At 46.6% G+C, this 25,751-nt stretch overlaps 4 protein-coding genes across 5 annotated transcripts in view; 2 read left to right on the top strand and 2 right to left on the bottom strand.

The window, feature by feature from the left end:
• Window positions 1-327: 327 nt before the first annotated feature.
• Window positions 328-4,726, top strand: rab34a (RAB34, member RAS oncogene family a). Its single transcript, XM_088299862.1, has 11 exons — window positions 328-588; window positions 1,751-1,830; window positions 2,239-2,330; window positions 2,417-2,482; window positions 2,802-2,903; window positions 2,970-3,034; window positions 3,533-3,584; window positions 3,755-3,836; window positions 3,904-3,994; window positions 4,123-4,230; window positions 4,303-4,726. Exons 2-11 carry the CDS (start codon window positions 1,756-1,758, stop codon window positions 4,362-4,364), a joined length of 795 nt encoding a protein of 264 aa, XP_088155988.1. The 5' UTR covers window positions 328-588; window positions 1,751-1,755; the 3' UTR covers window positions 4,365-4,726.
• A 27-nt stretch (window positions 4,727-4,753) lies between these two features.
• On the bottom strand, window positions 4,754-8,547 carry LOC148332982 (uncharacterized). Its single transcript, XM_088299861.1, has 5 exons — window positions 7,578-8,547; window positions 7,408-7,501; window positions 6,238-6,384; window positions 5,826-5,921; window positions 4,754-5,429 (listed from the first exon to the last, which is right to left on the bottom strand). The coding sequence occupies exons 1-5, from the start codon at window positions 7,704-7,706 to the stop codon at window positions 5,287-5,289; spliced, it is 609 nt and encodes a 202-aa protein (XP_088155987.1). The 5' UTR covers window positions 7,707-8,547; the 3' UTR covers window positions 4,754-5,286.
• A 1,423-nt stretch (window positions 8,548-9,970) lies between these two features.
• On the top strand, window positions 9,971-12,914 carry proca1 (protein interacting with cyclin A1). Its single transcript, XM_088299846.1, has 4 exons — window positions 9,971-10,385; window positions 10,562-10,694; window positions 10,941-11,075; window positions 11,159-12,914. The coding sequence occupies exons 1-4, from the start codon at window positions 10,124-10,126 to the stop codon at window positions 12,543-12,545; spliced, it is 1,917 nt and encodes a 638-aa protein (XP_088155972.1). The 5' UTR covers window positions 9,971-10,123; the 3' UTR covers window positions 12,546-12,914.
• Window positions 12,915-18,363: 5,449 nt separating this feature from the next.
• LOC148332980 (delta-like protein C) overlaps window positions 18,364-25,751 on the bottom strand; it is a 42,524-nt gene continuing 35,136 nt past the window's right edge. For both annotated transcript variants that reach the window (XM_088299844.1, XM_088299845.1), the window contains 3 exons: window positions 21,913-22,567; window positions 19,742-19,859; window positions 18,364-18,896 (listed from right to left, as the gene is read on the bottom strand). In XM_088299844.1, the coding sequence (XP_088155970.1) occupies window positions 18,891-18,896; window positions 19,742-19,859; window positions 21,913-22,567 (779 nt within the window). In that variant the 3' untranslated portion in view covers window positions 18,364-18,890. The remainder of the gene's footprint in view (window positions 18,897-19,741; window positions 19,860-21,912; window positions 22,568-25,751) is intronic.

The raw sequence follows: 25,751 nt of genomic DNA, 5'->3' as shown, positions 1-25,751 counted from the left end.
CTCTGTAATTCTAGTCTTTGTATTGATCTCATAATTTTAACCTTTTAAAAGTTTCAGAGAAGCACAAATTAGGTCAAGATTTAATATTTTCTTTCTGTAAGGACATCATTGAACCACTGACCATGTTTTTCATTTCTCCAATAATACAGTTATTCTGGAAGGATGCACACCATTTAAAAATGTATTTATTTATCTTAACTTATTTATTCATTTCATTTTTGGGTGGATGTACAGACTTTGGATCACTCCTTTTTTCCCTTTGGATCACGTTTCAAGAACCGTCACCATTTTCGTATACATCACGTCCGGTTGTACTTCCTCATTTTGTCCATCACATCCGGTAGTTTGTTCTTAGTGCCAGCAGGGGTCGCGCTGCGCTGAGGTGAAATGGAATCTTCTGTTTTGCGCTTTTAATTTTGCTGCTTCTTTCCTTCCAAAGATTTCTTCGGCACCATTCCGCATACATACCGATAACTTATCACTCTTGCCATGAACAAGACAGTGTTGGCCTCACATTGAGTGACATTTGGAGCTGAAAGGGAAGAAAAAGAAGAGCGACCACCACCACCTCCTCTTCGTCCTGCTAAGGTCGGGGTTTCTTTTCTTTTCTTTTCCTTTTTCTTTTTTGCCAGTTTCACCGTGCCAGTATTTCACTACGAGTTTTCTTTCATGTGTGCTTTTAAGCTATATTGTGAGATAAAGGTTTTTTAAAAAGGCACATTTGGGGTAAAAAAGTCCAGTTGGAACCGAGCAACTCTTGGTAAATCGATCTCCTTTTCCCCATTTTACGGACAAGGATTTATAGTAAGATGATAAACCGATTAAAGTTGTCTGGTCCTTCGGGTTTATTCTGTCATTAATACAAAATCAACGTGCTTTTGCTGGTTTTGCCTCCTTTCAAGTCCTCACTGTGAGTCACCCTTTCCCCGAGCATTCTTGAAAACGTGGACCACACACATCGTTGGAGATTTGTCGACAAAACATTTTCACACGATTTAACACCAAATGTGATTAAACTCGTGTACTGTGCTGATAAATGGAGACTTTTAGGAGGCTCCCTGGCAAAGTTTGAAAGGTGTTGGACGCGTTGCTGCTCTGTTAGTGTCACCATGGCAACAGACTCAACTCTACTTTTCTCGTTGACAATTTGAAAGAACCACCTCGCCGTGCCTCATAAAGTACTCTTGCCTAATGCTAAAAACAGTACAAAACACAACAGACAGGCTAACGAAGTAACTTCTTTGTGGCGCTGTTCTAACTCTTGAAAGGTACAGTGTGTAGAATTTAGTGTCCTCTAGTGGTGAACTAATAGAATGCAACTACCGGAGTCTTCCACATACTGTAGTCATGATGTAGATTGTAGCGGAATTATGTTCGCTAAATTTATCTCTGTTGCAAAAAGATGGCGGCGATAATATAATGTAATTAGCCATAACTTCAGCTACTATATTTAGATTTTTAAAAAATAAGCTGACGTTAGTTTTTTTTTTTTTGCATAATAATGAGGTTTTTAATATGAACATTGAAAAAATAATAAAATATAAAGAAATGTCATTTTAATATATTGACCTTTAAATCGCGCCCTTGTATTAAAAGCTTTAATTTTCAAACTGTACATTATGTTAGAGTGCATATAACAATAATTTTTTTCAGGAATAAAATCTCTGCATTCTTTTTGATGAACAATGAGAGCTATTACTGCACCTGACATTTAAGCAATTTTCTCTAATAAATCAACTCTGTCCAGCAGGCCCGATGTCGACGCGAGGTCCAACCATGAGCGTCTTACCGCCCGTTCGCAAGGATCGCATCATCCCGCAGTTTCCTCACGTAAATTACAAATTGCTATCAACACCACTCTCTACCCCGTCAACCTCTTACAAAAAAGTCAACACATTTCAGAGTAAAAGAATGACATTCAGGCTTTTTATTTCTATTCCCCTCAAGTGCCAAAATGACTCAAATGTGACCTGAGCAGTATGTAAAAGTTTTTTGAAAAAAGGCATAAAAGGAAGGACTTTCTCCTGAAGACCACTTTTTTCCTGTCAAGAGGAAATCAAAACCTAGAATTTCATCAATTTACATCAATTCCAATTTTTCCACTCCGTTGACCACTGTCTTTGTCGTGTTATTTCTGTTTTATGTTCTATGTAACATGCTTTGTGACCGCTGCAGGTGTTGTGAAATCCACAATCTCTAAATAAAGTTGTGTTGTATAATCCATGCGACCATCTGTAGTGTTTCTGCGAAGATGCTGCGCTCCACGTTGAACGTGACTTCAACCCCAAAGTGAAGACGGCGTGCCAGGAGCAGCGCACCGGCACAGTCGGGTGCGTTCAAGAACAAAAATGAGAAGATGCCATGTGATGATGAGGCGTTCACGGCATCTCTTTTTTTTTTTTTTCCCCCCCTGCAGGTTTAAAATTGCCAAGGTCATTGTTGTGGGCGACCTGGCCGTGGGCAAAACTTGTCTGATTAACAGGTAACATTTCAACATTCAACATGTTTTGTTCGTCATTTGCACGGAAACGGCAAACTATCAAATTCTTCCGTTGGCAGCAGAAAGAGCAATTTGAAAGAAAATGAAATGAAGGGGAAGGCGGGACGGGCAAAGCAAACATTTCTAACGTAACTAGTTCAGTGGCGCCTTGAGAGTCGATGGATGCGCTAAGTCGGAGCCAACCGAGTCCAAGCGTTACGACTTCTCGCTAAGGCGTTCACACGACGCCCTCGTCGGCGATTATTTCACATGAGAACGCATCTCGTGCTAGCGTGCTAACGGGTCGTGATGTCTTGCTCAGATTTTGCAAGGACGCTTTTGACAAAAACTACAAGGCCACCATCGGTGTGGACTTTGAGATGGAGCGCTTCGAGGTGCTCGGCGTCCCTTTTAGCCTGCAGCTGTAAGTCGTCGCCGTTCTCGCCGAGTCCACCTGCCGCCACTCTGAATTTTGATCTGCTCCTTTAAGGTGGGATACGGCCGGTCAGGAGAGGTTCAAGTGTATCGCTTCCACGTACTACAGAGCAGCACAGGGTGAGTGACTCAATGGCTACGCTACGTTCTGGCCACAAGGCCACGCGTACGTCCGATTGGCGTTTGGCGCCAACGGCACCTCTGGTGGAGCCTGGCAAATCGCATGCCTAATGCAGAGTTGTCAAGGACGTGAGGGATTTGCTTCCAAATGGCGAGAGGTCGATGTTTTTGAAAAAGGCTCTTTTTTGCATATGGAGACGTATGCGGACCTCGCGGCCATCTTGAACCGGGCGTCCCCAGCCGGCGCGTTCACTCACTTGGAATTGCGTTTGGCTCCGAGAAATTCATCATTACTCTGCAATTCAATCTCAAATTTGTGACTAATTTTGGTACAAATGGTTTGTTAGAAACATCAGATATGTAGTTGGGATACCAGACCTGCAGGTCATTGTCACGCACGTAGTTTGGGATGACTGTATTTGTAAAAGTATTGGTGAGAAATATCTGCAAAAAGTTACTCCAAGCATTTAATGGATGTCGCATTGCTTTTGATTGCAGTGGTGATTATCGTGTTCGATGTCACCGACGTTGCGTCTTTGGAACACAGCAGGTAACGTAACACTTGATTGTTTCTTCTTGCATTCGGCCAAAGCACGTTTTGGTTCGGCTTGATTTTAGGCTTAGCCTAAGATCGCTTAGCGTTAGGTGGAGCAAGGCTTGCTTAGGGTTAGCGCGTGACGCGACGCAGTGACCAGTTGTTGTCGCGTGGCGTCCTTGCAGGCAGTGGCTCGAAGACGCTCTGCGAGAAAACGACCCCACGGCAGTTCAACTCTTTCTGGTCGGCACCAAAAAAGACCTGAGCGTAAGTCTGGCACTCTTTGCGGCTTTCGCTGCTCATCATTTTGACGATGGTGTTGTTTGTCTCCCAGTCTCCCGCTCAGTACTCTCAGATAGAACGAGACGCCCTCCAGGTGGCGCGGGAGATGCGAGCGGAGTATTGGACGCTGTCGTCGCTCACAGGTGAATGGCGCCCGCGTGCGAGAAACGGTGTCATCCAATGAGAATCCAAATATTGACAGCCCACACAAAAAAGGAAAACCAAATGAATGCAATTTGTTTGTCTCGATCCTTTTTGACCGCTTTGAAAGGAGAGAACGTGACGGAGTTCTTCTTCCGGGTGGCATCGCTGGCCTTCGAAACCAACGTCCTCGCCGAGCTGGAGAAGAGCGGAAGCAGGCAAATCGGCAACATAGTCAGTGAGTAGAGCAGATGAAGGTTGAAATCAAATCAAAGCGCGTCCCCTTGTGACCACTGCGTCGTCCTCGTAGAAATCCAGAGCAACAGCAGCAATGTGTCCAAGAAGAGGAAGTCGCCGGCCTGCTGTCAGTGACGCCGCCTTCAAGGGCAGAAGGTACGCAAAAAGGACGCGCTAGAGGCAAGGTGGCACATTTTCCTGGCTCGGAGACCACTTTTCCTCACGCGCCGCGGGACTTCGACAAAAGGCGTCTGCGCCGAATTGCGTTTTCAGGCCGTCAGGTGTTATTTTAGCCCATCGAAAGACCGAAGAGTTGAAAATACAACTTTTTCTCAAAAGACATGGCTATTGTAAAAATATACACACGGTCTTGGAATATCACAACTTTTTCCTGAAGAAGAAAAAAAAAAGTCTTTCCTCATTTAATTAATTTTGCTTTTTTATTCCCACAAAACTTTCATTTTTTCCAAGAAAAAAAAGTCACTATTCCTCAGGGAAAAAAAATTGTGTACAATTTAAAAAAAAAAAGAAAATATGGAGGAAAAATGTGCTCTCTTTCCTGTTTCTGTTCAACCTGACCAATAAGAGGACAGAGTGACGTCAGACGGTTACATAAAAGTGGCTCGTGAATGTCGACAAAAGTAGCAAACACGTTCTGCTGTCGACTGGCCAAGATAATGGCTCTTGTCCGTGGCCTAAATCGCAATTGATGCGAATGAAATGCATCGAAGGAAAAAACATTTTTTCTGCCTTCACATGAGAGAGACTTGCGCTATCGCCATCATGCCAAAGAAATTCACACCCATTCAAACTTTTATAAACAAATGACGTACGTTGAAGGTGAAACGGCACCTTGTTTTTAAGATTTGCCGTCAACCGGAGAGAGGAAACGATTCTCGTCCTAAAACATGCAAACTTGCAAATGAACATCAACCTGCTTTTTTTGTTGCCAACGAGTGTTAAAAACGTTTGCTAATCTTGTTGCAATTCTAACAATGATGTTTCAAACGTCAACAATAAAAAAGGAATGTTGAGAACACGTCGTCAAGTCCTCTTTTCACTTCTCGAAGCTTTTGAAGGAGTCCAAATGTTTGCCGTCGATTTGGCTCTGGAGCTCCTCAGGGATGCAGTGCGAACATTTGTAATGATTTTGAATCCATTTGCCTCCTTCCGTGTTCTCCATGGCAACGGCGGCCACACCTGCGCAACGGAGACACGCGTCGTCATCATGTCAGAAGAAAAAAATGGAAGATTTTTGCGGAGTGGAGGAAAAAAATGATGAGAAAATGTATTGATTTATTTTGTATCTGGTGTTAGCCGCCCATTTAAGACAGAAAACATTTATATATATTAAATTTGAGGTCATGTAAAAAGCAGATCAGAGCAACAACAAAAAATGTCAAGTTGAGATCGCAGTCTTAAAATTAGGAGAATTTTCATTTGAAAGTAAAATGTAAGAAAACTGCAAAACTCGTAAATTTAAAAAAAAAAATGTTTAGATTTTTTTTTTTGCAAAAAGCCACAAAGTTAAGAAATGTGCCATGTGAGATCAAAATAACAATCTTGGGATAATCGGCAAAAATGTCTTTTGCTTACCCGCGATGGTGGCGCCCAGCCTCTCGAGCAGCTGGATGGCGGCCTTCATGGTTCCGCCGGTCTCGATCCACTGGTCCACCAACAACACCCTCACACCTTGAAAGCGCGCAAACGTATCAAGATTTTTACCAAATGCCTACGTTCGCTACAAAATGGCGACATCGCGCTTGTGCGGCATGTCACTCGTAAACGTTCGGCCCGGCAAGGTCCAGAGCAAGTTGATTTGTCCCCCGACCGCCGTCTGCGACAACACGGCCGACCAAACGGAAGCATGAGCGGCGTGCCGCTAGCACGTATCAATCGACCACTTGTCACTTGAGGCTCATCGAACGTCGACGAGCACAAGAATCGAATGGCTCGCCCGTCCTCGTTCATCCCGCCCGCCGACACGTGCATCTGCGCGCCAGCTCACCCGCTTTGATGACGTCGTCCCGTACCTCCATGGTCTTCTCCGTGCCCGTGTAGTCGCTGTACGTCTGCCGTTGGCCGCTCACGCAAAGATGTCCTGCTTTGCGCACCGCCAGGAAGCCTTTGCCCAACGTGCTGGCGATAGACGCGCCTACCGACAAGCACCGGGTCCAAGGTCAAAGTTCAGTTTTGCCAGAGGACTTTCATGTTTGGACCAGATAAAAGTTCCGTCTAGCGTTTTAACGAGAGAAAATTGCATCGCAAACATTCTACATTAAAATAGGCTCAGCGTCACGTCAAAATGGACGGAAATGTCACTTTTAAATGTGATAAGTTCACAATCACGTTTTGGAACCGTTTCCTATTTAACGTGAGAAATTTGAAGGATGAATATCTCACGTTAAAATGTAATAAGTTCAGTATCGCATTTTATGTTCACGTTAAAACGTGAAAAAGTTCAGTAAAATGTGCTTCATTTCACATTTCAACGAGAGAAATTTGAATCGCAAATGTGTTACGCCAAAATGTGAATTGTGACATTTAAATGTACCCGTTAAAAACGGAAACGCCGAGTATCGGGTCAAAAAATGTGTACCGTGAATATTTAAGTCAAAACGTAATGTTTAGCAATAAATGTGGGACTCAGTTCAATTTGCATTACGGACAAAAGTCATCAAAAACAAAACAGGCAAGATTAACGTTTCAAAATAAAGCCTTGGGGAAGATTGAATACAAACGGAGTTCAAAGTGAATGAAATGTGCTTAAATGGAGCGAGCGAGCGAGCGAGTGCTGAGGTGGCGGCGGGCCTTGTGGCGCAGCTAATTTTAGCGACTCTGGCGACCTTACTGACATCGGAGAAGGCAAAGAGGGAGGCCCGCTTTCAAAGTATTGGCACACCCAGGCCTGTTCATCATGTGACCCGATGGAGGACGCGGGGAAAGAATTTGCGAAGAAATAGGAAAACACCCAAAAGTCTATTTGGTCTGGCACCCTTTGGGGGGGGGGGGGCACTGCCCCTGAGGCCCCCCCTCTAGAACTGCCAGTGGACGGAATTTCAGACCGTTCTCTGGCTTGTTTGGAACTGCTACCCCCACCCCATCGTGTACACTTTCAAGTACCCCCCCCCCCCCCCGTTTTTGTCTTGGCGGGTCAAATGAGCGAGCGAGTCGGTACCTAGAATGAATCCCATGGCGTCAATGCCGGCCACGAGGTCGATGGTGTCGTGGCGGAAGGGGCCGAGTAGGTCTTGAACGCAGTCCGCCAGGGCCTGGGGGGGGGGGACAAAGGGCGGGCGGCCGGTGGGTCGGCGGAGTGTTTCAAGTGAAGCCAAGGCAAGCGTATACCTGCGAGTTGCAGTAGAGTCTGGACGGGTCCAGCCAGGCGAACGCCGGCCCTTTGGTGTTGGGCGCCATCAGCGCCAGATACCAGGCTTGGGCGGCACCCTTCGCCCGGGTTGGCGCCCACACGTCCATGCCGCTCGAGAAGCTTCAAACAAATGGCGGCCCCCCCAGAAGGAAGGCAGAGCCACGTGGGAGGGCTCGCTTGCCACACTTAAATTAGTAACAAGAGGAAGAGCGAAATTCGCCAGGCTAAAATAAAGTCCAAAAATACAAACGCACGTGCTTGATTGCTCACTTGATCAAAGTTTGGACCCCCACCCGAGATTCAAACATTATTTGGCAAAAAAAAAAAAAAAAAGCTTTTTTTGGGGGGGGTACTACTCTAAAACTGTAAGCAATTTCGAGATCTCTCATAAAGAATTTTCGAACAAAACCAGATTTAGAAATCCTCAACAGGAATAAAATAATGTTTATCTGTCATTAAATATGACTTTCCTTTGAAAAAATAAAACGTTGCCCCAAAAATGCAACCATATTCTCATGAACGAAGTTCAACATGTACATGCAGTGTCTTCTTTTGTTCTCTAGAGGGCAGTACAGCGCTTGTTTTTAAACGTCCGATTTGCTATTCCAAAATCTTAAAAATTTGGTCTAAACATAAATAGACATTTTTAAGAAATAAAACTCAAAATCAAGGAAAGCATTTGGACTACAGGACAAAATAAACGTCTTATTTCAATACTGCAAGAAATATTTGAACATTTGGAAGGGATTTGGAAATTCTTATTTTGTGTCAGTAACTTTTCCCGATACTGAACATCACAAAGCACAAAGATGTTTTGCGCGCAAAACTTGCAATGAGCCCATCTCTTTTCGTCCAATTCCAAATGTATGTCCACGTTTATACCACTTGCCGTGGAATTGTCTCGAGAACGTGACAATTGAGCCGTTGCCAGGATTAGCCCACATCGCCTCCGCTTGGAGCCGCGCCATCCTGTGCCAGGGGGGAGAGGCCCGTGCTTGTGATCCTGTGCCTGTCATGTGACGGATGGCAAAGCTGACGAGGGCCCGCCAGCGAGTCCAGGCGCGCTCCACACGCAAAGCGCCGCTTGTGCGACCACACGACCACTTGAGCTCCGTTTGCGTCAAGCACTCAATCAGTGAACTCCAATTGCGCAGCGTGTTTTTCACTGGCCACTCGCTTGCTCACATCACATCAGGGACGGTGTGTGTGTGTGTGTGGGGGGGGGGGCTGTTCTCTATCCACCTCCGAAATCTGTGTAGCCCCTCCAGCATTTTATTTGATGTTCGAAAACGGATTTAGAAATGATTTTCTCAGCAGCTCATACATTGGACAAGCCCCCACTTTAGCCGCGGGAGAGAGAAAAAACAAATCTTGGAGCCGTGCCTGCTCCACATTCCACAAAGGAAGACTTTTTCTTGCCTCCCTGCATTGCGATGGTGCTCACGGGCGACGCGTGCTTGTTTCCATGGTGAAGTGGGGACCTTCTGTGTGTCTTCCCAAAGTAAATCTCCGCCGGAGAGGGAGATAAAAAGGAAGAGGAGAGCGGACGGAGGTTCACACGCAAAACAACAAATAGACACTACGCAAGTCAAGAACTCGATCAAAACTAGTATTGGCAAAAATGATTTTTTTTTGTGCCTCCCAAATTTAATAATCATTTTTCCATATATATCTCCACGTATATCCGGCGGAACCCTCGTATGTCCAAATCTAGTATTTTTTTTTCTCCACAAATTATCCACGCTCACAATTTCGAGTGTTCAATTAACTTACTCGGTCTCGGGGGGGAACATGCAAACTCCACACAGGAAGGCCAGAGGCCGAAATGGAACCCACGACCTCTGAACTGTGAGGAGGACGTGCTCACCAGTTGCACACGTGCCCAATACAATTATTTGTTAATCATGTTCAGTCGACAGTAAATTGCGATTTCGTGTTGAAAATGAGAATCTTGTTTGTTTTTAATCATGAACTCAGCTTTTTCTTTCAAGAAATGTTTGGGAAGTAAGCTCGCAAATTTGAGTGCATTTCTTTCCCATTCCTGCTCGATGTGCCGCTTCGGCTGTTCAACAGCCTCCGCTCTCCTTTTTTTTCATTTTAACTCTCCAAATTCTGTGATATTTATTGAAGACTTCTCTCAGCCTTCCAAATCCCGCTCGCGGTTTACACTTCAAAATTTGATTTCATTGATCTCGGCTTCGACTTCTCAGCATTCGCACGCAATTTCCACTCAAATCTCCTCTTGGTGCATTTTTCTTTTCTTTTCTTTTCAATGTGTCCCTCCGACACGCATGTGCAAAGGGAGGAGGCGGGGCCTCTAGGTTACTGGCGGTCATCTGTCAATGCATTGAGGGCCCGTCCAGCTCCGCATTCAATCAAGTCCATTAGCGGCAAACTCCCGCCGGTGTCGTCAAGGTATTAAACATCACGCCACCCCAAGTGGGAGGGCTTCCACAAAGGCTGAAAAGCCCCCCAGAGGAGCTGAGCGTTGCGCCCCTGCGCTTACTTCTGCCTGCCCTCGGCCATGTGGCGGGTCGTCCTGGTGGTTCTGTCTTACCTGGGCCGAGAGCCGCCGGTCGGTGCCGGGGTGGGCCCGTCTCGAGGGAGGCCGCCGGATGAGTGCGGCGCGCGGCGGGCCTCCGAGCCGTTTATGCGCTTGGACGAGGCCAAGAGGAGGGGCTCTGGTGGTCCTGCGCAGGTGACCCGGAGATCCAAAAGAGGCTTCACGTATCCCGGGACCTTGTGGTGCGGCGCCGGCAACATGGCCGACCATTACGACCAACTCGGTGGGACGTCGTTGACCTTTGAGCCGTTGCGTTCGCTTGCTTCATCGCCACAACAAATTCCGTCCAACGTGATCTTTTCAAAACGTTGACGCCGCTTGTTTCTTTTGTGGACAAAAAATGTTGTGATCGATGAAAAATCCAAAACTTTTGAAGCTTTGTGATCTTTTCTTTTTGAGGTGAATTTGAGGAGACGGACAGCTGCTGCCGCATTCATGACCACTGCCCGCACGTCATCCACGCCTTCGCCTCCAAATACGGATACACAAATTTCAAGTGGCACTCCATCTCCCACTGCGACTGCGACGAGGCGTAAGTAGAAAAAGAAAACGTGAAGATGACTTGTGACTTGTGCTGTCAAATTCACTCCTGAAAGCACAAAAATGCGTTCAAATGTATTTTCGTAGGATGATGACTTTTTGGAAGACGTTTTATTAGAATATGACCATTTTTTTTTTCTGAGTGGCGACCAATCCCGGGCGTCGCCGCAAACCTTTGTGCGACTCAACTAAACATCCCAAAAGGACTTGCCAGTCATTTCCGTGTCGCGCTGCGCAGGTTGAAAGGTTGCCTGCGCCGAGTCAACGACACGTCGTCCCGAGTGGTGGGGCAAGCGTTCTTCAACGTGATCGGAGCGCCTTGCTTCGAGCTGGTCCGTGACGAGCGCTGCGCCGAGCGACATTGGTACGGACCGTAAGTAACGTTTGCTCTCATTTGACGTCCGCCACACGCCGCCCCGACATTCCACGCGCTGATTTTGCGTCCGACGACTGCAGGTGCAAACGATACGAGCGGCTGCCGTTGGCGGCGGTAAAGGAGGCGGTCCCGTACGACTACGGCGGCATCGACGTCATCGACGTGCCGACCGGGCCTCCTCCCGAGCAGCAGGAAAGCGCGACGCCGGCCGCTTCCCTCGGAAACGTGGTCAACGCCGCCCGGGACTTTGCGGAGGCGCTCGCCACCGTCTCCTCCACATCCGGCGCGAACTCCCACGAAAGGTCGCAAAGCTCGGACAAGAAGAGGAAGAAAAAGAAAGACGGAACCCGGAAGAAGAAGAAGAAGAAGAAAAAGGGAAAAGGGCAGAAAAGGAAGCGGAAAGTTGTCAAAGTGGAAGACGTTGCCGCAAGTTCACCTTCAGGTAACGCCATCCGTCACCAGACGGGCACGGAAAGAAAGTCCGCTCGCATTTCTAATGACGTCATGAAGGACGAACCCCCGATGGAAACGGCAGAACCGAGCGGTCCCGCCGCGGGCTCGCCATCAGGAAACCGAGGAGCGAGAACGAGCGGCAGAGACGACAAGGCGCCGCCGGCTTCCGCCCGGGAGGTTCCTCAACTGGACAACCTCAGCGCCATCGTCACGTCGCAACCGGAACGAAGCCCCGGGGAGGAGGCGGTCCCGCAATCTGGCGTCAACTCCGCCCACATTTCTCCTTCCACAGCGGGAGAAAGCAGACCTCCTGCCCCGTCTCGGCCCCAAAACGAGAACGGTCATGAGGAGCTCCCTCAACTCGCGCTCAACTTCGACGCCGCCGCCTTGCCTCTGAGCCCGACGTCACAACGGCACCCGAAGAGACCTGCAGCCCAAACCACGCCTCCTGGTGGGTCTCTGTCAAAAAAACGGCGAGCAAAGAAGCGCCGGAGAAAGGAGAAAGTTGCGTCAACCAGCCGTCAACCTGCGGTCGGCAGCAGCCACAACGTCCTCGCCGTGGCGGCGCATCAAACGCAAGGTCGACGCCCCGGTGCAAACATCTCCCGACCTGGGATAGACTCCGCCCGCATCCCAAATGTCATCCCGACGTGGCCGCCGCAACGGCTCGGTCAGGAGATCCCGCAATCTGTCGTCCGCTCGGCCGTCCCGCTCGCGAAAAGGGTGAAAGCGGCATCCGAAGAAGTGCCGTTGACGAGTCGCGCAAGAACCGCCGGCGTCCGGCGTGTAGGTGGCGCTGCTCCGACAACTCCGCCCAAAAAGCTTGGGAGCGAAGCGCCACCTGCGGACGACCGCCGTGACTTTTTGGCCTCAGCTTTGACATCGACACCCGCGCCTGCCAAGGAGAACGAGGACAAGTGGAGAGCCCGGTTGTCCGCCGCCATGGAGAAAGCCCGGGAGCAGTTTGCGCGGAAGAAGAGAAGAAAAGCCGCTCTGAGCATCGCAAGGCCTTGACGTCGTTGACTTTGCCGATGGATCGCGTTCAATCGTCTTTTCAAATCACACAAATGAGATTTCATCGCAACGTGACCGTCGTATCTTTCTCGAGTGTATCGTGAATCAAACTAACATCGAAGCAGAGCTGAGCACTTGACCTTTTTTTTGCCGCTCGGCCCCCCCCGGCCCTCCGGACGCGATCTCGGTCCCCTTCCGGCCTTATCCGCAAGAATTGCGGCAGCGTTCCGCCCCCGGGACGGACGGTCCCGGCTCTGCAAAGAAGTAGCCGACATTTGTTTAGTTTGGAGTTTGTTGCTGGAATTTTGGTCCAACTTTATTTGATGATTAATAAAGACTGAATAAAGTTTAAAAAAAGAAAAAAGGTCATCCACCCAGTTTGCCTGCGACTTTTTCTCATGAGTAGTTTGCTTGTTTTCTTGCACTGACTTGCCATCTTCTTCCTGCGCTCACTCGTTACTCACGAGCTCGGGGGGCGCAAATGCAAACTCTTATTTATTGATTGATTGATTTTTTGTCATTCTTTCACGCAAATCAACATTTTGATGCCTCCCGCAAAACAAAAAGCTTGTTTCTCTTTCTCTTTCTTTTGTGAGGAATTGATTGGAACGGCGCTCCGAAATTGGCACTCAGGCAAACCGAGGCCTCAACGACGCATTCCTCTTTTGCCCCTCAGCTTTTTATTTTTTTTGCACCCCAAGGAAAGGCGAGACTCGTTGAATGAACTGGGTTCTTTTGTTCCCGTCGGACTCTGACCTTGCGTTCGCAAACCTCAGCGCGATTTGGAGGCGAGGTCACATTCTCCAAAGAGATTAAGCTTATTACTTTTCTCCCGCCGACGACGCCCAAATTCTGCCGCTCAGCTGACGCTCACATGCTTGCCAAAGAATTGAAACACAAGCGTCTGTGTGTCACGTCACCGACGCAATAAGCAAGGAAGACGAAGACGAGCACCGGTGAGGAATCTGATGTGCAAACACACGAGCGCAAAGCCAAAAACCGACCCGAACCCAAGTTTGAAACACTCAAACATCAACCCAGTTGGAAACCCTTACACGCGTTTGAAACCCTAACCCTAATTGGAAACCCGAACTCTAGTCGTAAACCCTAACCCTAACCCTTATTTCACACACTTCTCTTCTGACAATCACAACAGTTTTTTTATGGAATAAAATTGTACGACGGCGCGCCATAGCGATTCATGGTTCTGCAGAAAAAATCATTAGTTAGTATTTGGCGTCACCTGGTGTTTTAGGGGGATTAAAGCTCTAAATCCCCATCATCATTTTTTGACCCATTATTGTACAATAATCATGGGAAATTCATTTAAAAAAAATCAGGTTTACAATTTATTAAAATTTGTGAGTTTTAATGGGAGTCAATGGGACATAATATGGACATCGCATGGCCTGGGTCTGTTTATTTTGATAAAATCCTCTATTTCCCAACTGAAATGATTTAAAATTCCTACTTTTTGACGTTTTAAACTATAACCCCTTTTTTACATCTATGTGATATTTCAGCTCCATAGGGTTTTTTTCAATGTTTTCTCGTTGATGTAAAAACCTAACCCTAAACCTAACCCCTAACCCCTAACTCTAACCATAACCCTAGCCCTAACCCTAACTTTTTTTGATCATTTTTTTATTTCTTTTTGCTAACTTTTTTTTATTTTTTGCTAACGTTTTTTTAATTTTTTGATAACTTTTTTATTCTTGATAATTTAACTTAACCCGAACCCTAACCCAAACCCTAACTATAGCACGATATTCAAAATAACATAAGCATACACAAATGATAAGATAACGAGCTGTGCATAACTTGTAGACAATGTAAAAGTAAGTCTATAGCTTACTATAAAGTAACTGACACTCAGAATGCAAGCAATAAACTAAACGTATATAACATCAAATTCGCCACACAAACGCAAGTGTTACATGAAAAAGAAAAGAAAATGCTACTCACAAGCGATGCTTTTTTCAGGCACTAACAGCGAGAGGAAATTATGAGAAAACTGACCGTCAAATGGCAGTAAACACGTAAAGCAAACGCGGCAATTAGCAGACTACGCATGCAATTTGAACTGGAGGTGTCACGTGACTAAATGTGCCAATAAGAAGGCAAGTTAGAAATAGCAGGGAAAATAGTTAATTACGCCAAAGTGCCTGTAGAGGGAGACAAAGCAACATAAATATAGGTCAGCTAGAAAAAGTCAAGACACGATCTCAAATCATCATTCCCAATGAAATGACTCCGTTGCAGCCGGCTCCCAAAAATCCCCCCTTTCGGTGTTTTTCTACTTTTTACGGGAAACGGCATTGTTAAAAGAAAACACAAAAAACAATCATCTAATTCTAGAATGTAAAGAATTGACCAGATTGTGCGTCACGATTCAGTTGCTTCAATTCCATCCATTGTCGCTCCTTCTGGGGCGCTCACCGTGGCCACCAGGGGGCGGTAGACCACAGTCATGCAAGCACATTCAAATCTTGCTCAGGTGCTTGAACTTTTTTTTTTAAGAAACGGATTCATTGGATTGACAGATTATTTCCAATGGGAAACCAGATTACCCACCAAAACCAAGCAATTATTTATTTTTTTTTTAATGAAGCTTGGAAGGAAGGAGCGGGCGGACTGTCACTATTCGGGTCACCTCCAGGGCAACACGCAAACGCACACCCTTAACGATCTTTGTAAGCCTCTTTTGGAAAATCAATTTGAAGCAAACGTGCAAGGGAGGAGGCCGAGTCCATTTTGAAGCAAGCTGCGTCGTCTCTCCGAATGCTCGCATGACAAAATTTTCTTGGGCCGACAGAAAAAGTCCAAAGATGAAAAGGCATTGACGAGTCATCCGTCGCATTCTAGCGGGTTATTCTTGCCAAGCAGACGCCACGGAAGTCATTTTCTTGTTCCACTTACCAGAAACGTGCGAGCGCTCGTGCTCGCTCGTCTTTCGGAGAAAAGAGAACTGAAGCTTTGAAGTGTGAAAACAAAACCGTTGACAGCTTGTTCCTCGTTCGAAACAGTCCCTCTTAGTTTGCATGAAAAGTCGACACACCCCTGCTCAAGTGACTTTTTGGGGGGGCTGATTCAAAACCAAAACGAATCGTTTTCGACCACAAAGATCACCTCGCATCCAAATTGAACATTGTTGTGACGTCTCCGAGAGGGGACGTCAAAATAGGAGCACGCCCGCTTCTGGGGTGGCTGGCACCTTGACGCGCCACTTTTCTTTCTTAGTCACGAGAATTGCAAAAAAGAAAAAAAGAAGAAGAAAGAAAAAAATGAGGTGTTATTTTGACATTAAACAATCGTTTATGAACTGTAAAATAATCCACATCAATAACTTGTAAATTAGGGTTGAGGTTTCAAAGAAAGATTTGAAAATCGGGTTCAGGTATCAAAGTAGAATTTCACACGACGGGGGTTCGGGTGGTCAACGACGGACGGGGAAGGCTTTCCAAGCGGGTTGCAGACTCGAGATTAGAGTTTCAAAATTGGGTTCTCAACTTCTGTTAGGAATTCAAAGTATGACTTTAAAATTTGTTGAGGATTTCAAATTGGGTTTGAAAAACAGGCTCAGGGCTTTAAATTGGAGTTAAGGTTTCAAAGTTTGCTTTCACACGCGGTGGCTCCAGACTAACTTTTTGGGGAATGTGAACTTTTGAAAAGTCAAGCTTGATCTTTCGGAAGCATTTCGGCGCCCTCTCGAGTCCTCAAAGACATTTGCGGTCTTTTCCTTTCTTGTTTTTTGCCCAACAGTCAAAACTCGAGATGGTCCGAGAAAAAATGAAACAAGAAACGAAAAAAACTTGCCCCCAAAACTCATCATCCAATTAGAAAAAATCATTTGAAAAAAATGTGAAGCTGATGCCATTTCATTTTTTCTTTTTTTTAATTTCATTTTTATTTTTTTATTTGAGCTGTACCAAATCAAATCATGTCTCAAAGAAGGTCCTGAAAATGGGAAGAGGTTAAAGGTCGCAAAGGAAGTCAAGCATTTGTCAACTCCCAAACACGCACGCACACGCACACAGTGACTGCATGATTGTACTTCCTGTCACATGACACAAGATCGGAATTTGGAGCGGCGGGAAACAGGAAGCAGCTGCTCGTGGTAATGGAGCAAAACACACAAACCAACGCTAAGCGCACACAACAACAAATGAAACGCACACACATGCAAACAGATACACGCACACGCTTATTCAACATCATGCACACACACACAGACACGTCATAAACACACATGCACGCGCACGCACACACAAACACAACACGCGTCCACGTGCAAACGCGCAACAAGTTAAACACAACCCATGCACAAACACACACGACGACACAAATACACGCATTCATAAACATGCTCACACTAACAGATGTACACACACACACACACACACACACTTTTAATGGTGTGCGGGTCAAAGGTTATCAATGAGTCGCTTCCCGTTGGCAAGCGCTCGGCCAGGCGAACATTCCTGCGAGCTCACGTTCGGTCACGCCAGAAAAACACGCGCACAAAACGCACAACCATGTTCAAAAAAGGACCACACCACCTTTTCTTCTTTTTTCACGCTGGGATTTATTTTGAATTCAAGAATTTCTTTTTTCAAGATAAGTTCGAGTTATATCAAAAGAACTCGCGACGAGAAAGTGGACAAAAAACGTTTTGCGTGCGCGGACGGGCGTGTTCTGTTATTGTCATCATGGCAGCGGCGGCGCCGCTTTGCCCTCGTGACCGGCGCGGCAATTCTTGGTCTGCGCAAGCGTTCCCACCGGGGCGGAGGGTCAAAGGTGAGCAGGAGGCGGAGACGAGGCGGAAGCCGGCATGAATGATGAGGAGAAGAAAAAAAAAAAAAAAGGGGGAGAAGGAGGAGGTGTCGAGAAAATGGAAGCAAAGTCAAGACTGCGACTTGGCTCGAGGCCTCGCGTGCGTTTTTGGGGTCTTCTTCTTTTGACACAACAAAAACAACATTCAGCTGCAAAAATGATGACTGTGTGGAAGGTTGGTGGCGAGCTTGCGGCTTTCGTGGCGTCAAACGATTTTAGCCAAACACAAAGTCGGAGCGGCTGACAGTTCGCTCGCCCCCAAACACCAAAAAGAAATAAAAGCAACCCCAGAAATTAAAGATACGCATCAACACACGCACACGTTTGACAAGCAGCAGACGCGCTGGGAAAAGTTTTGGGTGCGGGTCAAAGGTTGCAGAGGGTGACGAAGCGTTGACAGGTGGCCGGGTGTGTATTTTATGGCCGTGTGTGTGTGTGTGTTCTCCTTTCATGTGCACTTCCTCCTTCTCACGTGTGAGATGTCCATCACGACTTCATTGTGAAGCACAACATTCCCACGCTCACACCCTGTGTGTGCGTGACAAACAAACAAGAAAAAAGAAAGTAAAAGCAAAGAAAGAGAAAAGCCAAGGCCTCGCAACAATTTAAGAGTTGTGACTTAAAAAGAGAACTCGCACACATTTCATCGCGACGTGACCTGCCGGAAGGCACAACTTGAATTTTGGCTCACGGGCACGCACTCACAAAGTATTTCAAAGATGGAGTCTGACGAGCCACGCCGACGCCGACGCCGAGAAGCGGAAACTTTTGAAATCCCAATCAGACACACGCGCACGTACGGAGGCGCGCACACGCGTTCACGCATTCCACACGTGAACACACGCAGGTTTGTGGCGTTTTCAGGAGCAGCTGTTGACCAAAAACGGCCGTGCAGGAAGCAGCCAGTTGACTTGAGAAATGTTTACAAAGCGTTGAAGCAGTCCAGCGTCGTCAAATGCAAAACACACACACCAAACACACACACTTGCTTTTGTCATTTATTTAGGAAAATATACGAGTATTGCATTTGTTAAATATCAACTATGTACACGATGTACAAATTAAATAAAACTGTACACACATTGCATCGTGTGAAATGAACACACACTCACTCGAGCACAAAAGACACACGCCCCAAAACGCCTTTTGGGGATCAAACGAAGAGGATGAAGGCAAAGTGGCTGGAAAGCACGTGCGCGTCACCGATGAGACGCGCACGTGCACTCGTTCGTCGGCGGGGCGCACGCACGTGTGCGTGACAACACGTCAAGTCCATAATGGCGTGATCGTCGTTATCCAAATGATTGAAAAAGTGCAAATGGTGCGCAACATTCAGTCTTTGCTTCTCTTTTTTTTCTTTTCCAGCAAAGACGACAAAATAATCAAGATTAAATAACATCACAACGCGTATGCTTTTTGTGTCTGCTGATCATCAGCGATCAAAAAAAAAAAAAAAAGGTTCTTCCATTCTGTCAGCTTCTTCCAAATAAAAATCCTGTGACGGGCAGGAGGTCAAACCTGCGGAGAAAAATAAAACAAAAGATGCCAGTGACTCGTGTGATCCACGTGCGTACCTCTTAAAACAAAATTCCGTCATTAATTGCGACAAATCACATTTTTTGTAAAGCTTTTAACAGATATTTACTTCAAAATATCTTGATGTCAAATCACCAAATCTGAAGTGTTTTTTCATTCGAATCGCTTTCTTTCATCCTTGAATCCGATCGAAACGGACTCGGGCATTTTTCTTCATTCTCCAAATTTCGACAGCACATTTCGTTGTCACGGCAGCAGTTTGGGTTTGCGAAGTCCCGTGGGAACTTCAGCACAAGGTTTTCTTCTCAGATGTGGAATTTGGCTTTGCAAAGTAGGCAAATTAGTAGAATTATTTGAAGTTGTCTGAGTTAAAATATTTAATCGCATATTTAAAAAAAAGAAAAATCTCAAGTTAATGTTTCATTTTGTACTAAAAATATATGTATAAAAAATACATATAAAATTTAAAAAATTTAATTAATACTTGTGTGTATATATATATATATATATATATATATGTGTGTGTGTGTGTGTGTGGCATTTTCATCTCAAATCATATCACACAAATGCAATATTAATCATAATTCTGTATTTAGATTTGTGGGGGTGAAAGAACATTTTTGGGTTGAAAAGAAACAAGTCACGCAACCCAAATTAAAATGTAAAAAAAAATGTTAAAGCCAAAAATACTTCACGTTTTCTTCCCTTCTTCCCCCAAAAAAATGTTAGTTTGGTTTTGCTCCTTGAAAAAACCAAAGTGGACTCCAATTAAGACTTCAAAGTGTGACGTGGCCTCGAAAGGAGCGGGCGGCATTTTGTGCGTGTACCTCAGTGGCAAAGACGCAACGTTCCATCTGCTCGGGGACGGCCGAGACCAGCTGATGGCCGACATCTGGAAGCAAAGTCAACGCCGCCGCCGCCGCCGACGACGACTCGCACTTCGTCCTGAAGGAGACGCACACACAAAAAGAGCCGACGCACACACACACCATCAAAGAAGGTACAGAAGCGTGTTGCTGCCGTACGAGACGCAAAAAAAAAACGTTAGGGCGGCAAAACGTGAAACATTATCACATAAAACTTGAAATATTCCAAGACGATGAAAACGTCGTGATGTGGACACGTCAAGAGCGACCATTGAGTTGAAAAAAAAGTTGACCCATTTTTCTTGATTTGGCTTTTTCACAACAGCTGCAGCTGTTCCAAAGCGCTTTACAAAACATTTAAAGCCAAATTAAAAATAAAAATACAATCAGATCAACATTAATTGCGCGTAAATATGTGAAATCAGAGCTGGAGGGGGGGGGGGGGCACTGCCAAAGTCATAAAGAGTTCAGTTAAAAGAAAAAAATTCGGATGAAGAATATCCGCTGCACTCAAAGAAAAAAAAAAAAGAAGACGACTTTGGATGAACTCCAAATTTCAAGGCAACAAACTGAAAATTTGAAGTTGATCAATTCAACAAAGAAAGAAGTTGACACAACTAAACTTCCTTCCCACCAAAAAGGAAAAACAACGCAAGCAAATTGTTGAGGAGCAAACTAACGATGCTTCCATAAATGTCAAATGTCAAGTTTTTCACGGCGTGTATATCAAATATATATTCCGTCATTTTCCTCCCACTTATTTGGAGTCGAGTTGCGGAGGCAGCAGCTTTGGACCTCCCGCACCCGAGACACTTCTTCCAACGGTTCCGGAGCCATCCCCAAATGTTTTTGTCTTTTCGTCGGCGGGGACAGAAAGCGGAACATCTCGCCAGCGAGGCGCCCGGCAGGCATGCCAACCCGATGCCCGAGCCGCCTCGTCCGGCGAGTCCCCTTGCGGCGAGTCCCGACAAACATCTCGAACGGAGAGTCCGACGCCTTGAAGAGGAAACCCATTTGTATCCGACATCCCACAACTCGCGACCGACTCGTGAAGGTCAGAACGTAGACCGAGAGCTTCGCCTTTTGACTCGGCTCTTTCCTCGCCACGACCGACCGACCGACGCGGCGTCCGCATCGCATCATCTGCAGAAAGCAGGGATGCAAAAGTGAGGCCACCAAACCGGACCCCCTCAACACCTTGGCCACATCTACAAATTCTGTCCAGAAAGGTTCTGAACACAATCGCTGGCGGAGTCCAACCCTCACTGGAAACGAATCCCACTTTCTGCCGGCAATGCGGACCAAATCCGGACATGGGTAGGAGAGGGACCGAAGTGCCCGTATTTTGTGGGCTCGGTAACGTCGTAGTCCCGAAGCGCGCCCCACAGAACTCCCCGGTTGAAAGCCTTCGCCAAGTCCAAGTAGAAGACTTGCGCCAACTCTGGAGGACCCCGTCGAGGGTGTAGAACCGGTCCGCCGTTTTACAGCCTGGACGAAAACCACATTGGTCCTTCTGAATCTGAGATCCGACTTCCCGACCGAGCTCCTCTCGAGAACCCCTGAGGAGACGGCACTCGAGACGCTGAGCGTGAGATTCACACCCTCTTCTAAAATGGGGGGGGTGGCACCACCCCAATCCAGACCGCCACACAAGGTTGCAGAGGCGACATCGTCCGGAGCCTTGAGGAACTCCGGGCCGATCTCAGCCTCTTTCCGGGCTTTTTTAACCACTTCACTTACTTCGACCTCAAGAATAGGCGCGTCCGCCGGAGAACCCCCCCCGACGCCGTTTCCTCAAAGGAGGTGGAATTGGACGGACGGAGCGGGAATCCAAGAGCGGACCCTCCGCAATTTTCACGGGAGCAAAACTTCAAAGATTTTCTCAAATTGCGCAACTTCAAATTTCAACACAATTTAGAGTTCACCTGACTTTTTTTTGGACAGCGTATATTTTTGTTTTCAAAATGAAACCGTCTACATTTTTAATCCAAATATTTAAGAAAAATAAGCGCTTAAATACAATCGTCCCGGCTTCCAAGCAGCGCTCCCCTTTTCTTCAGGAGCGAGATTTTTTTGTTTGTTTTTTTGGGCGCTCGCATGAAATAAAATGGAAAATAAAATCTCTTTCTTACCGGTCCAACGTGTTGCTGCCGCGTTGCTCCTTGGCCCGGTTGTAGTCGGAGGCCATTTTGTTTTTGAAGACGACTCCGCCCCCTCCCAGAGCCGCGTCCTTATTGGACACTTTGACGCGTCCGCCGGGAAGGAGGAAGCTCTCCTTGGCCGCCGATCGATTGTTGATGGCCTCCAGGTCGTTCTTGACGGACGCCGCCGCCAGCCGCCGGCCCCGCCGCAGTTGCCGCGTGACGAAGACGGCGCCGGCCACCAGGAGGCTCAGCGTCACGCCGGCCAGCGCGCAGGCGGCGGCCAGCGCGGCGGGGAACGCGGCCTCGGTCGGCGACGACGGCGGCGGCGCGGGCCAGATGGCGTCCCCGCAGCGCGCGCCCATGAATCCCGGCGGGCACTGGCACACGGGCCCCGAGAAGTGGACGAAGCAGCGGCCGCCGTTGAGGCACGGGAAGCGGTCGCAGGGGCTGGAGCGCAAGGAGCAGTCCTTGCCGGCGAAACCCAGCGCGCACGTGCACGTGAAGTCGTCCACGGCGTCGGCGCACGTGCCGGCGTTGCGGCAAGGGTTGCTGGCGCAGTCGTCCACGTTGGTCTCGCAGCGACGGCCCGCAAAACCCGCACGGCAGCGACATGCCACGCCGCCCGAGTCCACGCACTCGCCGCCTAAATGGCAAACAACACACACGCCGAAAACCCCCCAAAAAAATTAGCTTTCAGGACGACATCAACATTTAAGATCCTTTCTTCATTATCTTTTTTTTTTTTTGCAATTAAAAAATATCAAAAGTCAAATTTGTTATTTCAAAAAAGTCCATTTGAAAAAAAAATGAGCGAGGAGCACGTTCTGATTTATTTGGTGTCCTTTGGGGACGTTGCCCCCACCAATATGGCCGCCACGCTGGCACGGCGGCGCGAACAGCAGTCGACCAACAAGCAAGAAAAACGTTCACGCTGGCAGCGACGGAAAATCGTTTTCACGGATGAGAAAGCCGAAATGAGATGAGCAAATTTTCATCCGATTTTCTAAATTTGGTTCTTTGAAAGCAACAATTTGGTTTGCAACTTTTGCGATGGTGAAGGTTGCGCTGAATGCACGAAAAGGTGTTTGCTTGCTCCGATAAGGTTAAAAAAACAAACCAACAACTTCAAAACATGTCAGATTTGCAAAATACTTTGGAACCTTACTTGCATTGGGCACGTTGGTGGAGAAGAAGGAAACAAAGAAGGAGGAGGACGCAAGCAGACGAGCGAGTCAAAACGTTAACCCAATTCGGTTTGACCAAACACTTCTCACCAAAATAAGGTCAACGGATTTGAATAGAAAATTAGCCAGCTCATAATTGTTTTGGGATTGTGGTATTGCCCCCACCCGCCCCAGTAGCAGGTGGGAGGCGTGGTTACGTGATGTCACAATCAGGAAATCGAGGCCCGCTCGAACGCTTCGCAGACAAACATCCATCCATCCATCCATCTTCTGTACCGCTTCTCCTCATGCGGGTCGCGAGGGGGGGGGGTGCTGGAGCTCAACCCAGCGATCTTCGGGCAGTAGGCGGGGTCAGACCCTCAACTGGTTGTCAACAATCTTGAAATAAACTTCTGCCGTTCGCATCGCTTTTGCGGCGGCGTCACACACGGACGGACGCTTTGTTTTGTGTAAACGGGGTCGAGGTCGGCAATTTTTAAGAAAAAGGCCGAAGGGTCGAGGCCAAAAGGGTAACTAGGCCGCGGCCAGAGGGCAAAAAGGGCCTGATGGTGCCTTAATAAATATCTTGAATGACGTGCTCATTTCCTAAATTTATATTCACAAGAACGTCTGCGGAGGAAAACGCTCTTCAAAACGAGTTTGCCTTCACAAAGATCTTTTAAAAACATGTTCATTTAGCACATTATCCTTCACAAGCAACTTCAAAACAAAAAATATGAATCGAAAAATGATAAATCGATTTATACTGCTTAAAATATTCATCGATGTCAAAAAAAAAAAAAAATCAAAGAATCCATTTGCGGCGCCGTGTCAATCAGAGCTGCTCTCTCCCAAAAAAAACAAACAAAAAAAAACAAAATTTGTCTGCAACGCGGTCATCCGTGATGTCAAACTGAAGCATCCTGGATTAGCGTTTATGGCTAACACGTTAGCGTAAGCAACAGAGTCGGAAAGTGGGCGCATTTCACCAAATGACTTCGTACGACGTCAACTTCCCTTTGGGAGCAGCGCGGCGGAGATAAACGAGCATCTCAAAAGGAAGCACGTCGCAGCTGACGTCCAATTTCCTTTCTGACATCGCTAGCTGCAGCTAGCACGCGCAGGCTAGCGTGTGCGCACCGCACGTGATGTCCTCCTGTGGTACGCTAACATATCGTCGCGTCTCCGGCGCTTCCGTCGGCCAAATCACGTTTATTAAAAAGCCAAAGACAGTTTTAGTCGAACAGCAATAGCACACGACGCAAACGCGCTCACTCGATGGCGACCGCGTCACGAGTGTTGCGTTTAGAAACTTGGAAATCTCCGCGCTCAAAAGAACGCGACATGCCACAAGCCATTAACGGCAACACGTTGTTACAATTTATGACTTTAGTTTGGTTTTTTTCAGGTACATACTGCCTTTAAAAACCGATAGATGGTATTATGCATACTTTAGAAACAAAAATAAAATGTTTTGCATTAAGGGTGAATAAAAACCAAATTAAAAATGAGTGAAAAAAGTTTATAAAAAGGTGTTTATTTTAGTTTTCTTTAGCACAGTACATTTCTCGAATTTTATTGATATGATTCAGTCCAGTCAACGTTGGAAAAAAATGGATTTGTGCCCAAGTAAAGTGAAATATGTTTACAAATATTTAGTTTAGTATTAGTCGTATTATATGTCGGTTGTTTCATAATATTCGTGCAAATCAGCGTCGGGTATATATTTTTTTAAACCTTTTAAAATACATTCAAAACATTTTACACGCTTGCACCAAACGTGAATTCCTATCGCGTTTGGAGATGGCTGCGAATAATAAAAAAAAAAATCTAATCAAAATCAGGAAATGAAAATTGAATCGAATCGGGGCTGCAGTGAATCGTGACATTCTTACAAGCAACATATCTGAAATTCAAACACCTTTAAAACCACATTAGCTTCGTCTGCGTAGGACCGTAACAAACATGGTTCGATCCAAATATTGTCTTAAAAAAAACACATTTGAAAACAGCTTCAATTTGCACAAAGCCCTCAAAAGCACCTTCAAAACTGAAAAAAAAATATCTATAAAGCAGTGTAGCTTAGCACGTTAGTGTCAAAAGTACCCTGAAAGTATGCTAGGTTACGATGTTTGCCTTGAAAAAAAAGCGCTTAAACAAGGTTAGCGAAATTAGCTTCACCGTTAAGCCGTCAAAAACACATTCAGAGTCACGCTCTGCTCGGAAAACCCTCAACGTTTTTTTATTTGTGCCGTTCTGTTCTTCGTCGTGCCACAAAAAAGAAGTCAAGGAACGCGGTGCCCCGAGCGTCAGGCGCTAAAGCTGGAAACGATTCACGCAGGAATTCCGGATTGCTTTGTGCTTGGAAACCATCGGCAGGGAAGAACGCTTCGCTTCTCGGAATGCGCCACGCCAACACGTTAGCTTAGCATAGCCTCCGTCAACAACACGTCATCGTAGCACACACACAACGCATCGGCCGACAAAAGTTCACCTTTCGGAACATTTCAAGCGAAAGGCGACAACATTTTATCGCGGACGCCTTGGACGACGTTCCAAAATGACACGGAAAAATACCAGCAGCGCTTTTTGTCACCAAATGGCTAACATGAGGAATGAAAGCGCCCGCGGTCGTGTCGCCCCAATCTCCATTTGCATTTTGTC

This window comes from Idiotropiscis lumnitzeri, chromosome 7 (genome assembly GCF_059441095.1).
Source record: "Idiotropiscis lumnitzeri isolate Australia: NSW breed Sydney's pygmy pipehorse chromosome 7, RoL_Ilum_1.0, whole genome shotgun sequence".
Lineage (NCBI taxonomy): Eukaryota > Metazoa > Chordata > Actinopteri > Syngnathiformes > Syngnathidae > Idiotropiscis > Idiotropiscis lumnitzeri.
This window is presented reverse-complemented; position numbering and strand designations above follow the sequence as displayed.